General features: G+C 53.6%; 1 protein-coding gene across 3 annotated transcripts in view; it reads right to left on the bottom strand.

Annotated features, from left to right (window-relative positions):
* Positions 1-20,610, bottom strand: part of LGR6 (leucine rich repeat containing G protein-coupled receptor 6) — a 121,530-nt gene that overhangs the window by 75,405 nt on the left and 25,515 nt on the right. For 2 of the 3 annotated variants that reach the window (XM_047841001.1, XM_047841002.1), the window contains exons 2-4: positions 18,641-18,712; positions 15,168-15,239; positions 7,373-7,444 (exon numbers count right to left, since the gene is read on the bottom strand). In XM_047841001.1, coding sequence (XP_047696957.1) covers positions 7,373-7,444; positions 15,168-15,239; positions 18,641-18,712 — 216 coding nt within the window. Of the gene's footprint in view, positions 1-7,372; positions 7,445-15,167; positions 15,240-18,640; positions 18,713-19,183; positions 19,239-20,610 lie in introns of those variants that run through there. The other variant, XM_047841003.1, reaches the window with a different exon arrangement.

Here is a 20,610-nt window from a genome sequence, read left to right as displayed (position 1 = left end):
TGGAGGACTCCTTCTCCTTCTCCTTCTCCTCCCTCCTCTCCTCATCCTCCTCCTTCTTCTTCTTCTTCTTCTTCTTCTTCTTCTTCTTCTTCTTCAACAAGAGAGAGAGGGAGACACAGAATCCGAAGCAGGCTCCAGGCTCTGAGCGGTCAGCACAGAACCCGATGCGGGGCTCAAACCCACGAACCATGAGATCATGACCTGAGCTGAAGTCAGATGCTTAACCAACTGAGCCACCCACGTGCCCTGGAGGACTTCTTAAAACACAGATTGCTGGTCCCTCTGGACCAAAGATTCTGATTCAGTAGGTCTGGGGTGGGGCCTGAGAATGTGCATTTCTAACAGGTTCCCACGTGATGCTGATGCTGCTGGTCCTGGGACCACACTTTGAGAACCACTATTCTACAAGTTCTATTCATGACTGTGTTGGCCCATTCTCTCCCCCAAAAGCACTTTCCTCAACAACCCCCCTCCCCTAGTGATGGCCTCCTCCTTCCCAGGGTGCTGAGGAGAGCTCAGAAAATGCCTCCCTGAGGGCATTCTCCAGTCCTATGTGTAACTGGCTCTTTTAAAATCCCCCAGGCCTTCCACTGGGGCCTTTTAAAGATCTGCTTCAGCGAGGCTGTGAGTGGTAAGGTAAGTCATGGCCAGGCTCTACTACCCTCACCACAAGAAGACCCTACTTAGTTCCATGCCTGACTCTAACTCTACCCCACTGGGGAATCTTGAGCAGAGCAATTTCCCTCTCAGGTGTGTCTGTAAAATGGGTCATAAATGCAGATGCAACTCCTTGCAAGGGTAACATAGAAAAAAACTGTTCCTCATGAAAAGCTTCTAGAAAGATCTTTTTTTTTAACGTTTGTTTATCTTGAGAGAGAGAGCATACGAGTGAGCAGGGAAGGGGCAAAAAGAGAGAGGGAGAGAGAGAGAATCCCAAGGAGGCTCTGTGCTGTCAGTGCAGAGCTCAATGTGGGGCTTGAACCCACAAACTGTGAGGTCATGACCTGAGCCCAGACCAAAAGCCAGACGCTTAACCAAGTGAGCCACCCAGAGGCCCCTAGAAAGATCTTGAGTCTCCGCACAAGTAGATTGTTATTAGGCACAACCAGCTTCAGGCCCTCTCTCCAGGAGTCTGGGGGTTAGGATGAAAGCCAAGGGTCTCTAGGGATCAATGCTGAAGCCAAATAATCAGCCCCAGCTTCCCCAGGCAACCAACACTCTCCCCTTGTTATGGGCTGAAGAGTAATGGATGTAGGAGGTGATTAGGATTCGGTAAGGTCATGCAGGTTGAGCCCTCGAGAATGGGATTAGTGCCCCCATAAGTGTCAGGAGAGAGCCTGTGTCCTGTCTCTGCTCTGCCAAACTTGAGGGTGGAAGAAGTCAGCCGTCTGCAACTCAGGGGAGGACCCTCACCCTCCTGCTCAACCGTGTTGGCAAACTGATATCAAACTTCCAGCCTCCACAACTGTTACAAATAAATTCCCACTGTTTACAGGCCACGCAGTCTATGGGGCTTTGTTAGAGCAGCCCAGACTGGGCTCCATTCAACCCTAGAACTCCCAGTGTAAGGACTGAAACAGCCCAATCCAGGCTTCCCGCTGCCACCCCCCCCCCCCCCACCACCACAACAGCAGAGCGCACAACCCAAAGCCAACCCTGGGAGCAGGTGCTCTGGAAACATCTTGGTCCCCAGAATGCCGGAGATGACCATTCCTGAAGGCTTGTCATCTGCTTGCTCAGCAGCCTCAGAACTGGTCTTGAGAGGCAGCCCAGAACCACAGTTATGCGCGTAGATGCTGGGCCAGGCTGCCTGAGTTTTGCCCATGGCGCTGCTCTATACTCGCTGCGAGAACATTCGTCAAGTCACATCACCCCCCTGTGCCTCAGTGGTCTGCTCATCTATGAAATGGGGCGATGAGACAGCTACGAGTAAGCATCCTGAAGGAGTGCCGTAAGGGGTAAGAGACGTAAGAAGTAGGAGCCCCTCACACAGGCAAAGTGTCATTTAAGGGCTGGTTATTATCAGTCTGGCTGTGGTCGTCTGTCTGGGGGGACAACTGTCCCTTGGAGGGCGGTCAGAGGTATGGAATGAGGGGGACCTGCTCAAAAGCCCCTTGTTTCACCTTTTCTAACCCTTGTCCTCACAGAACCTCTGGCACTGGCCAGAATGGTTTCACCGTTTTCTCCTGGAGAAGCTCAAGCCTTTCCTCCTCATTCCCCCTCACAGATTCCCAGGAGGCCAGAAGCGTTCAGAAGGATGCTCTCCATTTGCACAGAGAGAGAAACAGAGACCCGGAGAGAGGAAGCACACAGCAATCATAAGCGATGGAGAGACAGGGTCAGTAACCCCATTAGGACATTCTTGTATCTCTGGAGCATGACACCCTTCCTCTGGGGACACCTGTCTGCCAGTCACTTCATTTGACCCTCCCACTTTAAAGAGAGGGAACTTTAGGCTCAGAGAGGGGAGGAGACTTGTCCATGGCCTCGCTGCTTCTTAGTGACAGAGCCAGGACTTAAATCCAGGTCTCTGGATCCTAAAGCATTGTGTCTTAGAGGCCGTGTTAAGAGATGGAGGTTAAGAATATGGTACTTTGGAATCTGTAGTGCAGTAGAATGCCAGCTCAGTGACATTCTAGCTGTGTGATCTTGGGCAAGTTGCTTAACTTCTCTGGACTTTAGTTGCCCCATCTATAAAACGAGAATGATAGAAGCTACTTTATAGGGATTTCAGGATTATATGAGATATGAATGTGCTCAGCATTTTGAAGTGTGATAAGTGGGAGCCGCTCCTCCCTTCCCACATCACCCTGAGCCCAGCTGCCTTCCCATGCACACAGGCACGTCCCTACCCCCACATACGTCTGTCCACCTCTGACTTCTCCATCTCTTCCCCCTCCGAAGCAGGCAGCCAATGTGTTTTAGATTGGCTGGCTTGCGCTGAGAGGGTTGTGGTGGTTCTAACTTGGGTTTCAGTTTGGAGTCTGGCACTGCTCTTGATTAATTTCCCCGGCCCGGCACAATGTTGGCCAGTTTCATGTGGCTGTCCTTTGCAATTATGCATTTCTCCCCGTAGGGTGTCCAAGATTGAGCTGTTTTCCTGTTTTCTCCCCTTTATTCCTGCCACTGTGCTTTTCTGATTCTTCTCCAGGGACCCGCCAGCCTGCATTTCCTGGGCCCCGCCCCAGCCCAGTCCTGAGGTCTTTCTGGGCTGTTTTTCTGCTTTTCCATGCACTCTCCCCCTTGCCCTGCCTCACCCCCACCCAGTTTCTATTTTCCCCCAGGCTCCACTGGCTTCCCGTGGTTTCTCTTGGCCTTGGCTCAAGCCTGGCGTGACACATCTGGCATTGCCATCCTCTCCCTCCCACACTGGTTGGGGAAGAAGCAAGTGTATCCAGGGAGGTGGTATTGTGGGGCTGGGTCCTACCCACCCAGGTGCCAAGCCAAACAGCCCATGCACCATGTGCAACTGCTTACCTAGGGCCCTATCCCCTAACCTAACCCCACTCCTGACTAATCCAAACCCACTTTCTACTCCCCGGTATCTGGTTCTAGCAGGTAGAAAGTGAACCACGGGACGGAACCTTCTCTGTGGTTCCAGGAATGTCCACAAGCGTCTGTGCAGGGACCCTCCCTTTCGGAGGTGAGGAACAGCCCTTTCCAGGGACCTGAGCCCCTAGGTGCTCTGGGAAGGATGTACCACCTGGCATGGGCAGGGATGTGTCTCCTATATACTACCTCCCTGATCCACTGACTTCCTACAGGAAGGAGGAAATTTCTAGTTGTTGGTATTTGTCAGGAGGGAGGGAGGACCACCCAGTGACAGCCACCAAAAGTGACTTGCTTTCCTTGCAGCCATGATGGAAAGGGCACAGCCTTTGGAGCCTAACATCCCTGGGGGATAGCCCTGCTTTTCCCACTCGCTAACTCTGACCTTGGAAGAGTCCGTGAGCCTCTATTTCTTCATCTGCCAACAGAGGTGGCCCATATTAAAGAGGAGGTTTGGTGAGAAGGAAATCGGATCACGTACATAAAACATGTCATGTAGCACTGACACACGGAGGGCCTCCCACAATTGTCATTTGTTCTCACCTTCTCCTTTCAACCTAGCCACGTGGGCTGGTTTTACTGTCTCTATCTGAGACAGAGGGGCCTGAATTTGTAGGACGGAGCCTCATTTAGAGGTCCCCAGCTTCCAACAGCTCAGGATATAACCCCTACAAATAGAACCTTCGAGTTGGGTTATGCACTCCCCCTCTTCTCCCCAGCACACACACACACACACACACACACACACACACACACACACAGAGTGATGTCGTACATGTAGAGTGACCCCTTTCCAGTTTGTCTGAGATGCTTACTCACCTTACTCACAGGTACCTCAAATTCAATAGGTCCCCAAGGACCTCGGTGTCTCCCCTTTCCCTGTGCCCCTCCCCAGAGCGCTCATCCTCTGGGGTTCACGACTCACTCATATTCTTACTGTGCTCTTACTGTGTGCCAGGCTCTCAGTGACCAGCCTCTCTGGCCACCCAGATGTGAAAGCCAGAGACACGGCTATCAAATGGATTCCTCCTCTCCTCCAACCCCCACTTCACATCTAGTCCATACTACTAGCAATAATAACTGCAGTAGTAGCAACAAAAGATACTGGTTGGGTTTTTTTAATGTATATTAACTCATTTCCTCCTGGCCTATCGAGGTACAGAGACGCCACCTCCAATTTACTAACAAAGAAATGAAAACACAGAAGTTAACCCGCCCAAGGTCCTACAGGTGGTAAGCGAAGGAGCCGGCCCAGAACATCTGACTCTAGAGTCCATCAACGTCTTTTACGCCCACTACCCCTGCCTTTCTTCAGCTGCTATCGGGCCCCCTTGGCTTACCAGCCCCTTCACTGGCTCCACACCTCCAGGCTGTCCTCCGTAACGGCTGCCAAAGTAATCTTTCGACGATGCAGACTCTATCACCTTGCTCTCCTGCTAGAAATTCTTCTGTGGCTCACCAGTGGCCAAATCCTTCACAAGGTTCATGGCTACTGGTGAGGCATTACCTCTTGCTCATTCCAGATCTCTCTCCACCACTGCCCTCCCCCACCCCCGGTCTCCCAACACACACACAGTGCAGCCAAACTCACTGCCTTGTAGAGTCTCTAGGATTTACTTGGTTCCTTATCGTCGTGTCCTTGCATGTGCTGTTCTCTCTGCCTGGAATGTCCCTTCCTGACTCTTCACCTGGTTGATGCTTACTAATCCTTCAAGAGGCAAGTCAGGTTGCAAAGCCTCGAAAATGTGTATAAAATGAATGGATCACTGGCTAGGTAAATGAATGAGAGCCTAACAGCATCACCACGCATTGCAGCTGTGTGGAGTCTTCAGTTTACAAATCCCTCTCACGTTTACTACATATTAGATCGTCCTGACAACTCTGTGAGATAGGCAGGGAAGGTAGTTATCCCCAACTTGAAGGTGGAAGAACTGAGGCACAGAGAGGGTAAGTGACACAATAGTGAGGATCAGAGCCAGGACTTGAAACCAAGTTCTCTGCCTCACAGGCCAGTGCTCTCTCACAGGATGGATTGCAAGGGGCAAAAATCTATTCATGTGCCTTTAAACTGTGGGAGGACGGGACTGGGCCTCTGTCCCCTGCCCTGACCCACCCAGACAATGGGGAGTGATAGCGCTGCAGGTGGAAGTCTTTTACCTAGCTCCCCCCAGCCACCGGATCTGCCCATTTCTCAGAAAGTGCAGAAGAAACTGCCTTATAGCCCCAAAGCATCATGCCTAAGTCTGAAAGATGAGACCTTTGGAATCACTAAGCAGGCAAAAGATGTGATTCACAATTAAACAAACAAACCAACAAAACTTAACCTTAAAATAAGTGTGAAGTCCAGCAAAAGTCTAATGTTTTTCCCTATAAATACCTCTTTGATGCTTTGGATGAAATGTCAGAATCTGCACACAGGCATCCCTCCATTTTTGGCTGCCCCTGCCTTGCTGGTGCCCTAAGTAAATGTTTAGTCTGCCCTCGGGTGTGGAGACCAAGCACAGGTTTTGCTGGCCTTTGATCTTCTGGTGCTGGGCTGCCTGGCCCTGTTCAGGGGTGACCTAGATGGAGGGAGAAAATGTGCCTGGAGCCAGAGGCCCAGCACTTATTGGGATGGAAGGTGGGAAGGTGAGAGAATGAGGGGAGGCAGGGGCGGGCCCATCAGGCAGCTGGGGGCACTGGGGTGCAGACACAGAAGCAGGAGGGTAGGGAATGTCCAGGGCAGGGGTAGGAGAGGGAAGCCCTGACTCTGGGTGGGTGTGGCACAGAGAGTTGGCCAGGGCCCTCACGGCTGGGCCCCTCTGTCTATGGTGTCAGGGGGCCTGAATATTGGTTAGGGGAAGGAAAGCCACCTTTCCCACCTCCTTTGTCCTTCCACCTGAGGACAATCAGGACAGTTCAGAGTTGTCTGCCTCCTACACCCATGGACTGGGCAGGGACCATGACAGAACCCACAGGCCAAGGATGCCAGAGGCCTTCGTGCTGACAGTGCAGGTTCACTGTGCCTCAGTTTCCCTCATGGCTAAATGTTAGGCCCACTCCTGTCTCTCAATTATGATTTCTCCCCCAAACATCTGTTTACTCTCCCATCAGATGGAGGATGTACTTGAAAATTCAGTTGGCTCAGCATGCACGTATTAGGCACCGGCTATGACCCAGGCCCTGCGATGTGCACTGTGTGAATAAAAGGCAGCACCTGGCCCAGAGGATCACAGCTGGCGGGCTTAAATCACTAGATAGCACCTGTTAGTGCTTCCGCCCTTGGACTCAGTCTTGCCTCCATGATGCCCCTACTGGGTGAGAAAGGAACTGCAGGGCTCCTTGAAGTGATGGCTCTGTCCTGGGTGGCCAGTGAGACTCTCAATGCAGTCCCACCCCCAAGTAGGGGAAATGGGTGTCTGAGCCCAGCCCTGCCCCCGAGCCCTGGGGACTAGAGCCGTTTAGGTGGGGTGGGGGGAGAGAGCTCCTTCCTGACACTTCTTTGAGGCGGCAGTCTCCAACCTCCGCCCCCGGGGCTCCATGGCAGAAAGCCAGACACCCCAGGACCGCTGTCCCGGTGGCCCCACCTAGGGAGGCCCCGTTCCCACAGTCCTCCGGTGGGGGCCTAGAGCCCTCCTTCCCGAATGCAAGAGTACACATACACACGCTGTCGACAACAAAACCCCCGAAAAAATCCAAGGCCTGGAGCAGCTTTCTGTCTGGAACATGGGGTGAGAACGGGGGTGGGGGGCACAGAAAGGAGGAGAAGACGAGGCAGGGGGCCTGGGACTGTGAGTCAGGCCCCAGGAAGCTGGCGCCCCAGCCCAGCCCTCCAGTGACTCACAGAGACTGCAGGCTCCGCAGCTCCCACAGCGCCTCTGCGGGGATTCCTCCCAGCTGGTTGTTCTGCAGCATCCTGTAAGGGGAGGAAAGGGCTTGGAGGACCCCCACAGCGTGCGCGGAGCTGGGGGATCCTCCCTCCACCCCTGACCCGTGCCACACCCCTCCCTCCTGCCCCAGCTGCCGTGCCCCAGAGTGTCCTGTGCCCTGCCCCGTTAGTGGGGTGTCAGAGGCTACCGAGGCACTGCGGACTGTGCAGGGGGCCGGGAGGGTGTCTCAGGAGGGCTTCTGGGACGAGGCAGGGCTGAAGAGGACCGTGGAGAAGAAGCAGAGGAGACAGTTGGGGAAGCAGCGAGAGGCGGACGTCAGCACACTTGCAATTCTGTCATGATTTGGTCAGGAAGGATACTGGGAGATGTCCGCTTTCTCCCCAGGCATGTTTCCCTGTCTATGCACCTGAAAAACTGAAGATGTCTTTGGGAAAGGGGAGGATATGGATGAGGGCAAGACCCCCCCCCCCGGGGTGGCAGGGGCCCAGGCAAATATATTTTTGTGGAATCCGTGTCTACAGAAACAATTTGAGGCACCCCGGATCAGCATGTCAGAGGCAGGCTGCTCCTCTAGAACTGGCCTGGCCGCAGGTCCCCAGGACGACCCCATAGGTAAGAGTCCTGGAGCTCTTCTGGGCACCTGGGAAACCTCATGCACAGGGCAGAGGGTCAGGGAGCACGCAGAGGGGAGAAATGGAGGCCTGGGTTGTCCCTCTGGGTGGCACTGTTGACCCCAGCATTCCCCAGGCATCACAGCTGGCCTTCAAAGGTTTGAGCAAGGCACAGGGAATCTAAGACAGGGGGCGCTGAGCAAGGATCCTGCCTGCCTATATCTAAGGGAGGGAAAAAAAGCCCCTGGCAGTTGCCATCTGAACGCTCTTTACCTGTAGGCCTGGAGAGCTGGGCCCCAGAAATGAGGACGAGGGGGGCACATAGGGTGCAGGCGCTCTGGAGTCCAGGAAATAGGGGGGAATAAGGAAGGAAGCTACCGAGTGCCCCAGACGGAGTGAGTGGGCCCTCCCCCAACCCGGGCTGCCCTCACAGCACCTTGCCCTGTGCCACCCGGGCCAGGCACGGCCCCAGAGACTAGGGCCGGGTGCCTCGGGAACCTGGAGCGAATGAGCATTCAGTGAGCCCTACTGCGTGCCAGCTATGTCACCCATCCTCCCATTTAGGCGACTTGTCAACCCATCTTTCAGAGGGGAAGGCTCAGAGGAGAGAGGCATCTTGCTCAGGATCGCTCAGGTACGATCACCATGCTCCCGGAAAAGTAGCTCATTTCCTAAGCTTTAAGCTGAAAAACCGTAACAGCTAATGTGCCTGGTCGTAGAGCTTTGTATGTATTGACTCAAACTTATCCCACGGGGTTTGGTCCCAGAGTCCAAGCCCCTAACCGTTACACACATGGCCTCTGCCATGACGGCAGGGGACAGCGACAGCCAGAAGATGCCTAGCGGTAAGATGATGCGCCTAAGTAGTTACTGATGCCTCCTCTGTGACTGTCCTGGTCAGAGCCACACCTGTTATCTCTCCTGAACTCCTTTTCTAGATACAGAAGAATCCCAAACATGCACCAAACCACAGCACCACAAGAACAAGACTGTTGCCCTCGCTGTGGGCACGGCCTGGAGCCTGAGAAGAGCCCCTGAGTCAGGCAAAGCCGAGGAAGGGGGAAGAAGAGAAGAGACAGACCCTGAGCGCGGAGAACCGGGGGCTTGGGAGTGAGGTCCTCCCTGCCCCGAGGCTGGGTGAGTGTGGCTTGAAGAGAGGGCCAAGCAGGGCCCCTTCCTGTTCATACCCTGTGCTCCTGAAGGTCTCTTCGCCTCCACTGGCCCCTCCAACCAGATTCCACACAGCACAAGATGGGACCTTTCCAATTACAGTGTTGCCTCAAAGGTAGAATTTAAACCTGTGCCTCCCAGGCTTCCTTACAGTATAACAGTCACACTGCAGGCTTTGAAGTCCCACAGCCCTGGATTTGTGTCCTCAACGCTGCCTCTCTCCAGCTGTGTGATAGCTGCAAGCTACTACTTAAACTCTGCGGGCCTTAGTTTCCTCCTCTGTTAATTGGGGATAATGCTAATGACCGTGGGCACTGATTAAACGGATTCGACCAAATAACCCCTGTAGAGCACTTACAGCAGTATTTCACACAAAGGAAGAGCTCAGTCACGTGTCAGCTGTTATTACTATGATCAAATAGTTTTATCACGTACTAGATGACGTGAGTAGGTCACTTGCCCTCTCTGGGCCTCAATTTCCTCATCTTTCAAAGGAAGAGGCTACCAGACCGATGCAGAAAACCTCACTCAGTTACAATATTCAGTGCCCCAGGACATTTCCTGCCCTCTGCCCTGCTTAGTATTTCTTCCAGACATGTTGACCTCTGGCATCGCAAGAGTGGAAACTTAAAAAAATAAATAAATAAGTAAATAAAATAAGGAGTGGAAACTTCACTTGACTTGCCCTGATTCTCACCCAGAGGCCTCAGGATGCCTCGAGCAAGGATACAAGAGACATGATGGTTGGGCAAACAGGAAGGGACGCCCACCCCCTCCAGGGGCCCCAGAGGCTGCATCTAGCCCCTCTGCAGGCAGAACGGGCCTCCCCTGAGCTTGGCAATGCATCTCTACCCCCATCACCCCCTCAGATCCCCCTGCCCTTTCCTCTGTCAAATCCCAGATCCAGAAAGATCTTGAAGTTCCCCGAATTGTACCTCCCTCCCAACCCAGATGCTGTAGCATCTTCACAGGGCACTTAATCACCCTTCCAAGTGCCAGGGAAATCGGTGCCTCTCCAGACGATTCATCCCATGCCAGGCAGTCTGGTCTGTGTGTCAAGAAAGTCTTCGCTTTCATGGAATCAAAACCCACTAAGCTGAAGGTCGCCATGGCGGCTGGCGGTTCTGCCGCTCTCTCCCTTGCTGTCCCTGGCCTCATTTCCCAGCCATCACCCCTCTACTGAACCACAAGTGGATTGTCAAAGCTGGAAGTACCTTTAGAAGGGAAGAGCCCTTTTGCTTTCCAAATGACAAGGCAGGGGCTATTTAGATGTGATGTTTACAGAAAATGGGTTGTTCATGAAAACCAAATTCACACGGGCAAAAAAAAAGAAAAAAAAGTGACCTGCCCTCAGTTACAAAGCAAACTAATGGCAGAATCAGGCGTAGGGCCCATGTCCCATCTCCTAGGCCACTGCTTTCGGGAGCACCTTTCCCTGCTTCTCTCACTGGCCCTCGTTCTGTCTGGTGAGCCAGAGTCTGTCTAACGCACTGCGTCTCAACCCTGGTTGTGCATTAGAACCACCTGGGAAGCTTTTCCTAAATCCCAGTGTCCAGACCACAGTGCAGCCCGATTACTCTCCGGGGCCGAATCTCTGGGTGAGGGGACATTAGGCATAAGTTTTGCAAGGGCGCCTCTAATGAACAATCATTAGTCTAGGGGAAGTCTAGCCCTTAGACCGCTCCCTGGGTCACCTGGGAAGCACCACTGGGAAACATCTGTCTGGCCTGAGAGGCATTTGGGGACAGGAACCATGAGTGTGAATAGCTAGAAGGTTCCAGAGAGGCAATCCACCAGTGGGTTGACAAAGGTCCTTCCTTTGGTTCTGTGGAGGGGCCTTGGGGTCACTGGGGTGGGCAGGCAAGCTAGAGCCTGGGCTCTACTCACCCCCCTCATCCAGTTTATATCCTCCCTCCCCTGTCTTATTTTTCAGGACTTCCACACAAGGTGTTTGTGTTTTAAGTTTCTCCAGGTAAACATGTTGGAAAATGTATTCCAGGATCCGCTTTTTATTTATTTTTTTTTTAATTTTTTTTTTCAACGTTTATTTATTTTTTGGGGGACAGAGAGAGACAGAGCATGAACGGGGGAGGGGCAGAGAGAGAGGGAGACACAGAATCGGAAACAGGCTCCAGGCTCCGAGCCATCAGCCCAGAGCCTGACGCGGGGCTCGAACTCACGGACCGTGAGAGCGTGACCTGGCTGAAGTCGGACGCTTAACCGACTGCGCCACCCAGGCGCCCCGGGATCCGCTTTTTAAAGGTAAGAAAACTGATGCCCAGGGAGAGGAAGCCTGAGTGTCCTCCATGGCACCTGTTCTGGGATCTGCTGCTCACGAGACCCACTTCAGGACATCCAGTCTTTTGACAGGACAAGGGCAGTAGGCCCCACCTGCTGGAGAAGAAAGGCTCAGAGGGTCTCCCTGGGTTCCTGGAGCCTCCAGCAGCCTTCTCCCATGAGCCAAGGGGAAGGGTCCCGCAAAACAACTCACAAGTCTCTCCTCCCTAGGTCCGTTCGTTCATTTCATCAACACCAGTGGAGCCCTAATTCTGGGCCAGGCATGGCTGCTGTCCAGCCAGGAGAGTAAGCACAGTCTGCGTCAACATAAGACCACCCACTACAGCATGATGAGGGCCACACGAGAGGCCCTCAGGGGCGGGGCCTGAGAGGTACTCACTCCTCCCCACCCCTCTGTGGCCTCAGGCCAGGGCTTCCGTTGGGATTGAGCCCCGGCTCCTGGAGGCAGCCCGATGCCCTTTTCCAGCCTCAATCTTTAACAACATGGCATGAGCCAGGAACCCCAAGCCACAGCCTCCCAGAGATCTGGGGGCTCAAACCAGGAGTAGAGAGTCTGGGGAAAATCTCTCGCCCAGCCTCTTGAGGGCATAGAGCGGAGGCAAGTCCTTGAACTGTCAAACCCCTCTGTTTCCCAGGTCTGGGTCTGTTGAGAAGCAACCGAGGCCCAACGGGAGTCTTTCTGGATGGCCCAGACCAGCCTAACATAGACAGGGGTGCAGGCCTCAGCAGCAAAGACACCAAGGTTCAAGCCTCACGCAGCTCTCTGGGAGGGGGGCAGCTGTGGGGGAAGAAACTTGTGAGGGAAGAGGCAGCTGGGGCACACACACGCATAGACTCTCTCTCTCTCTCTCTCTCTCCTTTCCTCTCCCCCTCCCTCTTTCCTCTCTCTACCCCCCTCCCTCTCTCCCTCTCTTCTTCCCTCTTTCTCTCTCCCACCCTCTCTCTCTCTTCTTCTCCCTCTCCCTCCCTCCTGCCCTCACTCATTCTCTCTCTCTCTCTCTTCCTCCCTCTCTATCTCCCTCTTTCTCTCCCTTTCTTCCTCTCTCCCCCTTCCTCTCTCCCTTCTCTCTCTCTCTCTCTCTTTCTGCCCTTTCTGCTTCCTCTGTATGAGGCAGGAGCCATTTAGGGCATGACAGCCTCCTAGGGGCCAGCTCCACACCCTGAGACTGTGGGTCAGGATACAGGAGCTCTGGCCTCAGCTGTGCCCTCACCCTGACAGGGTACACAGGGCAGGTGCCCTCAGGGGGGCAGGCGCTTTCCCACACACCTGCAGCAACAAAAACTGTGCTCCCCTCAGGACAGCTCAGATGCAGGAGCAGGGTCTGGGCCGTCATAACTCTACAGGACACACATGCCCCCATACAGTCTTATTATTATTATTATTATTTTTAATGTTTTTATTTATCTTTGAGACAGAGAAAGACAGAGCATGAGCAGGGGAGGGGCAGAGAGAGAGAAAGACACAGAATCCGAAGCAGGCTCCGGGCTCTGAGCTGTCAGCACAGAGCCCGACGCGGGGCCCGAACTCACCGACCGTGAGATCATGACCCGAGCTGAAGTCGGACGCTCAACCGACTGAGCCACCCAGGTGCCCCTGCCCACGTGTGGTCTTGAGAAAAGGCCTGAGGCTGGAAATTCCCCGCAGCGCTGGTTCTCTCAGTGCCAGCCTGGTGACCAGAGCCTGTGGGGTTGAAGAGTTGGAAAACCAGCAGAGGAAGGAGAGGATCCAAGAGCAATACCTCCAGGTCAGGCGTGGGGCTGCGGTGGGAAGGACAGAGGGAGGCGTCTGCCAGAGTCACTTAGGAGAAGACCGGAGAGGGAGCCCCCCTTCCCTTTTTCGTCCTTCGCTTTTGAGAGCAAGGAGGCAGAGTGTCCCGCAGGGAGAGGCAGGCCTCAGAGAAAGGAAGACGCAGTTCAGGTAAGAGTCCCAGACCCAGAGAAGACAGGGCAGCAGCTAAAGTGACAGTCTCCCGGGACAAAAAGAGATTATTCTGCTGATGGTGGGCTTTACGGCTCTAGTTTTCTTACGGGTCTGGAAATGGAAGGACACTGCAGCAAAAGAAACAACAGGAGACATCAGAAAGTACTTCCTGCCCAGATGCACGAAGAATCCCCTGCTGTGAAGCACTCGGGTCAGAGAATAAGCTCCCAAGACCACCCAACTCATCTCTAAAGTAGAGAACTCTGCAGTCAAAGTCCTGACACAAAGGCTTGGGGGGACCAGGTGGGTCTTCAAGGAGGAGGCAACATGGGGGTCAATGGCAGAGCGGGGTGTGGGAGGTCTGGCTGTCCTGGGCTCCAACCAGCAGCCTCTCCTGGCCGCCCAGCTCACTGAGCCAAGGGCGCCAGTTTGCAGAAAGGGGGCGGGAGTCTTGCGGTTTCTCCAAGGCTTTGATTTATTGCCTAATGCAGGCAAAGAAGAAAGAGGAGGCTCATCTCTAAGCCGGAGACTTAGGAACGGGACAGGAGTCTCACATCTTCTGAAGGCCCAGCAAACAGAGCCCGCTCTCTAATCCTGGCTGCAGGTCTGAGCCTGCCACTGGGCACAGACACGCCACCAAGCAGGCTGCTTGCACTGTGCGTCTGGTTCAGGATGCCTCCCCATACCCCCGGGCAGCAATGTTGATGGGGATCAAGACAGACTGAGAGGAGGAGCAGGAAGAAGGAGAAGTGAGGGGCGGGGCACAGAGAGGCGGAGGGAGGGAGAGCAAGGTCTGAGACAGAGAAGAGGAAGGCCGCAGTGACAAGGAGACTGAGGCTGGGGAGAGACGCTGGAGGACCCAAGGGCATCGCAGAGGGTGAGGGAAGGACAAGCCTGGAGTCAGAGACTCAGAGGCGGATCCAGAGAGAGGCTAAAGGCCAGAGGTGTCAGAGACCGACAACATGAAAAAGAAGAAAGTGCTTAGGGGCGCCTGGGTGGCTCAGTCGGTTAAGCCTCTGACTTCGGCTCAGGTCGTGATCTTGCAGTTTGTGAGTTTGAGCCCCGGGTCGGGCTCTGTGCTGACAGCTCAGAGCCTGGAGCCTGCTTCAGATTGTGTGTCTCCCTCTCTCTCTGCTCCTCCCCACTTGTGCTCTGTCTCTCTCAAAAATAACAAATAAGCATTAAAAAAAATTTTTTTTAAAAAGAAGAAAGTGCTTAGCCATGCACCATGGACTGTTTGTTGATCATCGAAAAGCCTGAAGCCATAGGCCAAGGGGCGGGGCCATTACTAGCCCATAAACAACAAATTGGAAAAGATATTCTTTTCTAGATGGATATGGCCCCAACCCAGGCACAGGACTGTATTTAAGCCCCCTTCTTACCCATTCAGCCAGATGCTCTTGTGCAGGCAACAGCCTGCTCAACCGTACAAAGAAGATCCGTAGGTCAAGTGAGGGCCGAGGGAGTAGCAGCGCTGGGGAGTGGCTCACCAGTACGGGAAAGCTCCAAGTGCTCATTCTACTACTCCAGGATCAGCCTTCCAGATCCTCAACAGCCCCTGTGGTGATGTGCCTCCCCAGGAACCTCTCCTACCCACCTCAGACCCTGTGCACCCACTTCCCTCTACGTCCTCTCAGCCTCACTCATCGTACGAACATGAAGGGGGCCTTGTGGGAGACAGTCTTGGCTGGGACAAAGTGAGCCACGGATTGGGATGGAAGGAGGTAGGTGTCTTATACTTATACTTACAGGATTTTCAGGCTGTAGAGGCCAGAGAATGCTTGTCCTGGGATGTGTGAGAGATGGTTCCCTGAGAGCCGCCTGCAAATCAGGAAGAAGGGTCAGTGATGTCGGCAGGGAACCCATAGGGGGTGACTGCCTCCGTCAGCATCTCGGGGATCTGGGAGGGGAAGGCAGGGGTGAAAACTACTTGCTGAGATCTACAATGTGTTCAATACTTCACACACCCATTCTCGTCGCTCACAATTACCCTGCGTGGTGCCTAGCATTATCCCCAAATTTCAAAGGAGGAATTTCTGAGGGGTCAAGTTCTTTCCTCTAAGGGTGACAGAGATAGGCAGTGCCCAACTTGGTGTTCTCACTCGGACCTCACTCACTTCCACGGTCCTGTTCTTCCCGCTCCACAGTGTCCCGTCCCGTCCCCTGCCAACCTGGATTACCCACCACTGCCCTCACCTGCCGGACTGCACTGCATCCCGTCACCAAGGGAGGGCTGGGCACAGACAGGGTGGGACCTTGTCTCCCCATGCCCTCAGCGACACAGCTAACCCACGCTAATCCAGGAGGGTTAGGAAATGGGGTTTGGGAATTAGCTTAACATTTGGGTCTAATTAGGCGTCTCCACATTTGTCATGGGGTGATCGCCAGTTCTAAAAGGAGCAAATGTGACAGAATATACTTAATGCCCAAACCGGACTGAACAGAGTTGAACCGTGGGTGATGCGGAAGGCACTTGGGAGCTCCCAAGTCCCCAGTGACATTATTATGCACCCCAGTTCCTACAGAGAGGCTGCCGATATACAGGCTGACATACCTCTAAAGCTGTTTTTTCTTTCTTTTTTTTAAATATATCTTTGTTAAGCATCTTGTTATTTGGCATTTGTTGTTTAAAAAACAAAACAAGGGGGGGGGGGCCTGGGTGGTTCAGTCGGCTAAGTGTCCACTTTCGGCTCAGATCAGGATCTCACGGTCGGTTCGTGAGTTCGAGCCCTCATCGGGCTCCGTACTGACATCTTGGAGCCTGGATCCTGCTTCTCAGATTCTTTGTCTCCCTCTCTCTCTCTCTGCCCCTCCTCCCCCTCAAAAGTATAAATAAATATTAAACATTTTTTTAAAAACAAAACAAAAATGTGTGGAAAGACATCATGATATTTGGGGTCCCCAAGCTTGGATTCTAGAGGTGGGCATTCACCATGGAAGGGTCCTAGAGATGGAACCTTTAAAATGGGCCCAAGCCCTTTGCAGGGACCTAAAGGTGGAAGGACCAGCCTTCGGTTCTCAGGGTGTATAGATCACCTGCCCCAGCTCCTCAGCCTTCACACCTGCCTTTCACTCCACCTTAGAAGGCCCCTGGCTGCCCCTCATTCTGTCACCTCCTTTGAAAACTGGCTTGGGGTCCCTGGGTGGCTCAGTTGGACCCTTCATTTCGGCTCAGGTCATGATCTCATGGTTCGGGAGCATGCTTCAGATTCTCTTTCTCTCCCTCTCTTTCTGCCCCTCCCCACCTCCAACAAATTAAATAAACTTAAAAAGAAGAAAGAAACGGGGTGTCTGGGTGGCTCAGTCGGTTGAGCATCTGACTTCGGCTCAGGTCATGATCTCACAGTTTGTGGGTTCGAGCCCCGCATCAGGCTCTGTGCTGACAGCTCGGAGCCTGGAGCCTGCTTCGGATTCTGTGTCTCCTTCTCTCTCTGCCCCTCCCCCGCTCACACTTTGTCTCACTCTGTTTCTCAAAAATAAATAAATGTAAAAAAAATTTTTTTTTAAAAAAGAAGAAAGAAGGAAAGAAAGAAAGAAAGAAAGAAAGAAAACTGGCTTACTACTCCCCACCAAGAAGGCTCCTTCTCTGTGGGCCAGCCCACCACACCCGCACCCTGAGCCCTTCCTTACACAGAATGCCCCAGGCGCCCACACTCAGCAGCCACCCCACCTACTAGCTCCTGGGCACAGATCTGCTGCCTCACCGGGAAGCTCCCCGAGGGCAGAGGGAAGGTCTTCTATCTTGTTTTCCTCCCGAGCACCTTGAGCTTGTCTTTCACACAGAGGGGGAGCTCAATCAGTATGTGGTCTAGAAAACCCTGCGGTGGCCCTGGGGGGTTGATGGGATCCTATCTCCAGCAGGGCCAGGCTGACTGCCTTTGGGGCGAGTACTGTCGAGGGTGGAGATGGGAAATCTGTTAGGGGAGCAGGGGGGCCGGGGTGGAGGTGGAACTGCGAGTGTTTTCAGAGCCAGGAGCCCACGCTTTGCGCAGTTGAAGCAAACCTTAGTAGAGCCCCGCGGATCGACAGTGGTGCAAAACCAAGAAAGAGCAGGCTGGGGGCGGGGCGGGGGGTGGGTGGAGGTTAGGGACAGGGCTGGGATGAATGCAAGGATGGGGAGCAGACTGGCCTGGCTTCCCCCAGCAGACAGGCTGGGCACTCCAACCAAAGAGAAGATTTATGCACGCGAGAACAACAGCCGTGGGAAGGCGTTAACCAGGGGGGACTTTGTGGAGGAAGTGGGCCTTGTGTTTGGCAATGATAGAGGAATGGTTTGTGCCCCAGTGGAGGAAAAGATGGTGGGCATGCCAGGTGGGAGCGGAAGTCTCCTGCTCAAATGCAGGAGCGGAAACCAGGATGGTGAACGTGACTGGTCTCAGTGGAGCAAAGTTGGCCAGGTAGGTTTAGGCCAGGTTGGGGGAGGGACTTAGAAGTGGATCTTTTAGGGGCGCCTGGGTGGCTCAGTCGATTGAACATCCGACTCTTCATTTCTGCTCAGGTCATGATACCAGAGTCGTAGGATCAAGCCCCATGTCAGGCTCCATGCCTGCTTAAGATTCTCTCTCTCTCTCTCTCTCTCTCTCTCTCTCTCCCTGTCTCTCTCTCTCTCTCTCCCTCTGCCCCTCTCCCCCTCTCATAATCTCTCTTTCTCTAAAAAAAAAAAAAAAAAAAAAAGTGGATCCTTTGGCAATGGGGAGCCAGAGAAGGTTCTTGAGCTGGTGAGATGCACCTTGAAGATGTGCAGAGTACATTTGTAAGAAGGCAGAAGATCTCAGCTGGGAGGCTGGTGCAGCCTCCAGCTGTGAGTGGACACCCAGGGCAGTAGCAGTGGGAATAGTGAAGAAGGGGTAGAGGTGAGAGGTGCTGCAGAGAAAGAACCACCAGGATGGTGGCTGGTAGCCGGACGTGGGGGATGGGAGCAGGTCAAAGATGACCCCCAGGAAGAGACGCAGCCATTGACAGAAAGAGGGAGAAGGTGCAAATAAGAGCCGACTGCAGGAAGGACAAGAGCTAGATCTCAGAGTCCCTATATACAATGTGGCCCCACAACAGCACCCGGGGTCCACAGCTGGCCCAGGCATCGGCTGAATACCCTGCTATCAAGAACAGCATCCCAAGCCCCTTTCCTTTGAGCTCCAGCCTTCTTCCTGGGGAGCCCTGGCTCCTACAGCTCTCAGTGGTCCCAAAGTTCCAACCCCCAGCCCCACGAGACCTCTACTTACAGCTCCTCCAGGAAGCGCAGGTGGTGGAAGAGGCCAGGCTGCAGCTCCGTGAGGTTGTTCATGCTCAGGTCTCTGCATGGAGAGAAAATGCGAAGGGAGCCGTGAGCTGCCCATCGGCCCCAACCCGCACTGTCCAGCTCCAGACGCCCACAGAGGGCCCCCACCATTCCCACAGCCCCCCCCCAACACACACACACACACACACACACACACACACACCATGCCATCTAATTCCAAAGCCAGCCTGGCCACACACAGCAGGTGCGTTCGTTAAGAGTAAGCACGGGGGGGGGGGGGGGGGGGGGGGGGCGCCTGGGTGGCTCAGGCGGTTGAGGGTCCGACTTCAGCTCAGGTCATGATCTCACTGCTTGTGGGCCCGAGCTCCGAGTCAGGCTCTGTGCTGACAGCTCAGAGCCTGGAGCCTGCTTCAGATTCTGTCTCCCTTTCTCTCCACCCCTCCCCCACTGGTGCTCTCTCTCTCTCTCTCTCTCTCTCTCTCTCAAAAATAAACAAACATTAAAAAAAAAAAAAAAGAGTGAGCACTGGGCTGGGAGTCAGGCCTTCCGGGTTCATATGGGCATTCCCTCCATGGTTTCCAATTCTGCCCTCTGCCTCTCTCCTTCCTCTGCCAGACTCCCCCAGGAATGGCTGTCGTTAGGACTCTAAAGGAGGCTGACCTTCCGGTAAGGGGAGAAGCTGGAGAACAACTCATAGAGTTTCAGAGCAGAAGGGAGGGGCCACTGAATACAAGTAACACCTCATGCTTTCTTTTAACCTAAGGGGAAACGGAAGCCCAGAGATTCCTGACATTACGATCTGTAGAGCAGGTTCATGCAATATTCACGCACTCATCCCTGCAGTGTCCATGAGGGTTCATCTTTTTATTCAATCCCAGAACCAGTGCGATTTTGCTGCCCTCTGAGTTCTCTGCCAGCCACGTTCCTGTTAACTTTCCTCCTGCAGACTCCTGCCTTTCTCTGGCCAGAGGACCCGACCTGGAGCACATTCCAGAAGATGCCTAGATTCCTGAGCCGTGGGATGCAGATCCTGATCCTTCCGTGGATTCCCACCTTGGATCAGTCCATCCTTCCCATATTATCTGAGAGATCCAGTGGGTGGTTTCAGGGTCACCGTCCTCTAATGATGCCTTGCACACATGCAAGGCCTACTGTGTCAGGCACAGGCTAACCTTTAACCAAAGAATTCCACGTAATTCTTGCAACAGCCCCAAGGTAGACTCCATTGTTATCTCCATTTCACGTTCAAGAAAACAAAGAGGAAAAAGCATTGAGCTTTGGAGTCCAAAGGCCCTGAAGTGGGGGCCCCTGGGTGGCGCAGTGGGTTAAGCATCTGACTTTGGCTCAGGCCATGATCTTACGGTTAGTGAGTTCAAGCACTGCATGGGGCTCTCTGCTGACAGTATGGAGCCTACTACTTGAGATTCTCTCTTTGCCCCTCCCCTCTCTGCCCCTCCCCCACTTGTGCGCATGCTCACTCTCTCTCTCAAAAATAAATAAACATTAAAGACAAAAAATGTTAAAGGCCCTGAGGTCAACTCTCTCCTCTACTTACCTATCAGATCTTGGGCTCTTAACCACTATGGCCTTCCGTTTCCTCATCCATAAAAATGGGATGAATCACACTAAACTCCTAGGGTCCTTGTAAGGGTTAAATGAGCCAGTGCTTACAGACTGCCTAACAAATAGTACATACACAATAAATACGCCTTCTTCCCTCCGTCTGTCCCTCAGTGACCTGTGGGCAAGTGTCCTAAACCAACAGGTGGAGGGGGGTGGGGGGAGGAGGTGGGAAGGAGTCGGTGCCGTCTTTGTTGGCCCTGCTCTGTTAGCATTTCCTTCTTGGTTGTGCCTGGCTGAGTAGCAATGTCGGAGTACACGTGTGTGTCTCACATTTGGGTTCCATCCTATTTCAAACTCTTAACAGCTGCTTCTCGCCTCTGCCAGCACCCT

The sequence above is a fragment of the Prionailurus viverrinus genome, chromosome F1, assembly GCF_022837055.1.
Source record: "Prionailurus viverrinus isolate Anna chromosome F1, UM_Priviv_1.0, whole genome shotgun sequence".
In the NCBI taxonomy this organism is placed as follows: domain Eukaryota; kingdom Metazoa; phylum Chordata; class Mammalia; order Carnivora; family Felidae; genus Prionailurus; species Prionailurus viverrinus.
Note: the sequence above shows the minus strand (reverse complement) of the source record. Positions and strands in the feature narration are given on the sequence as shown.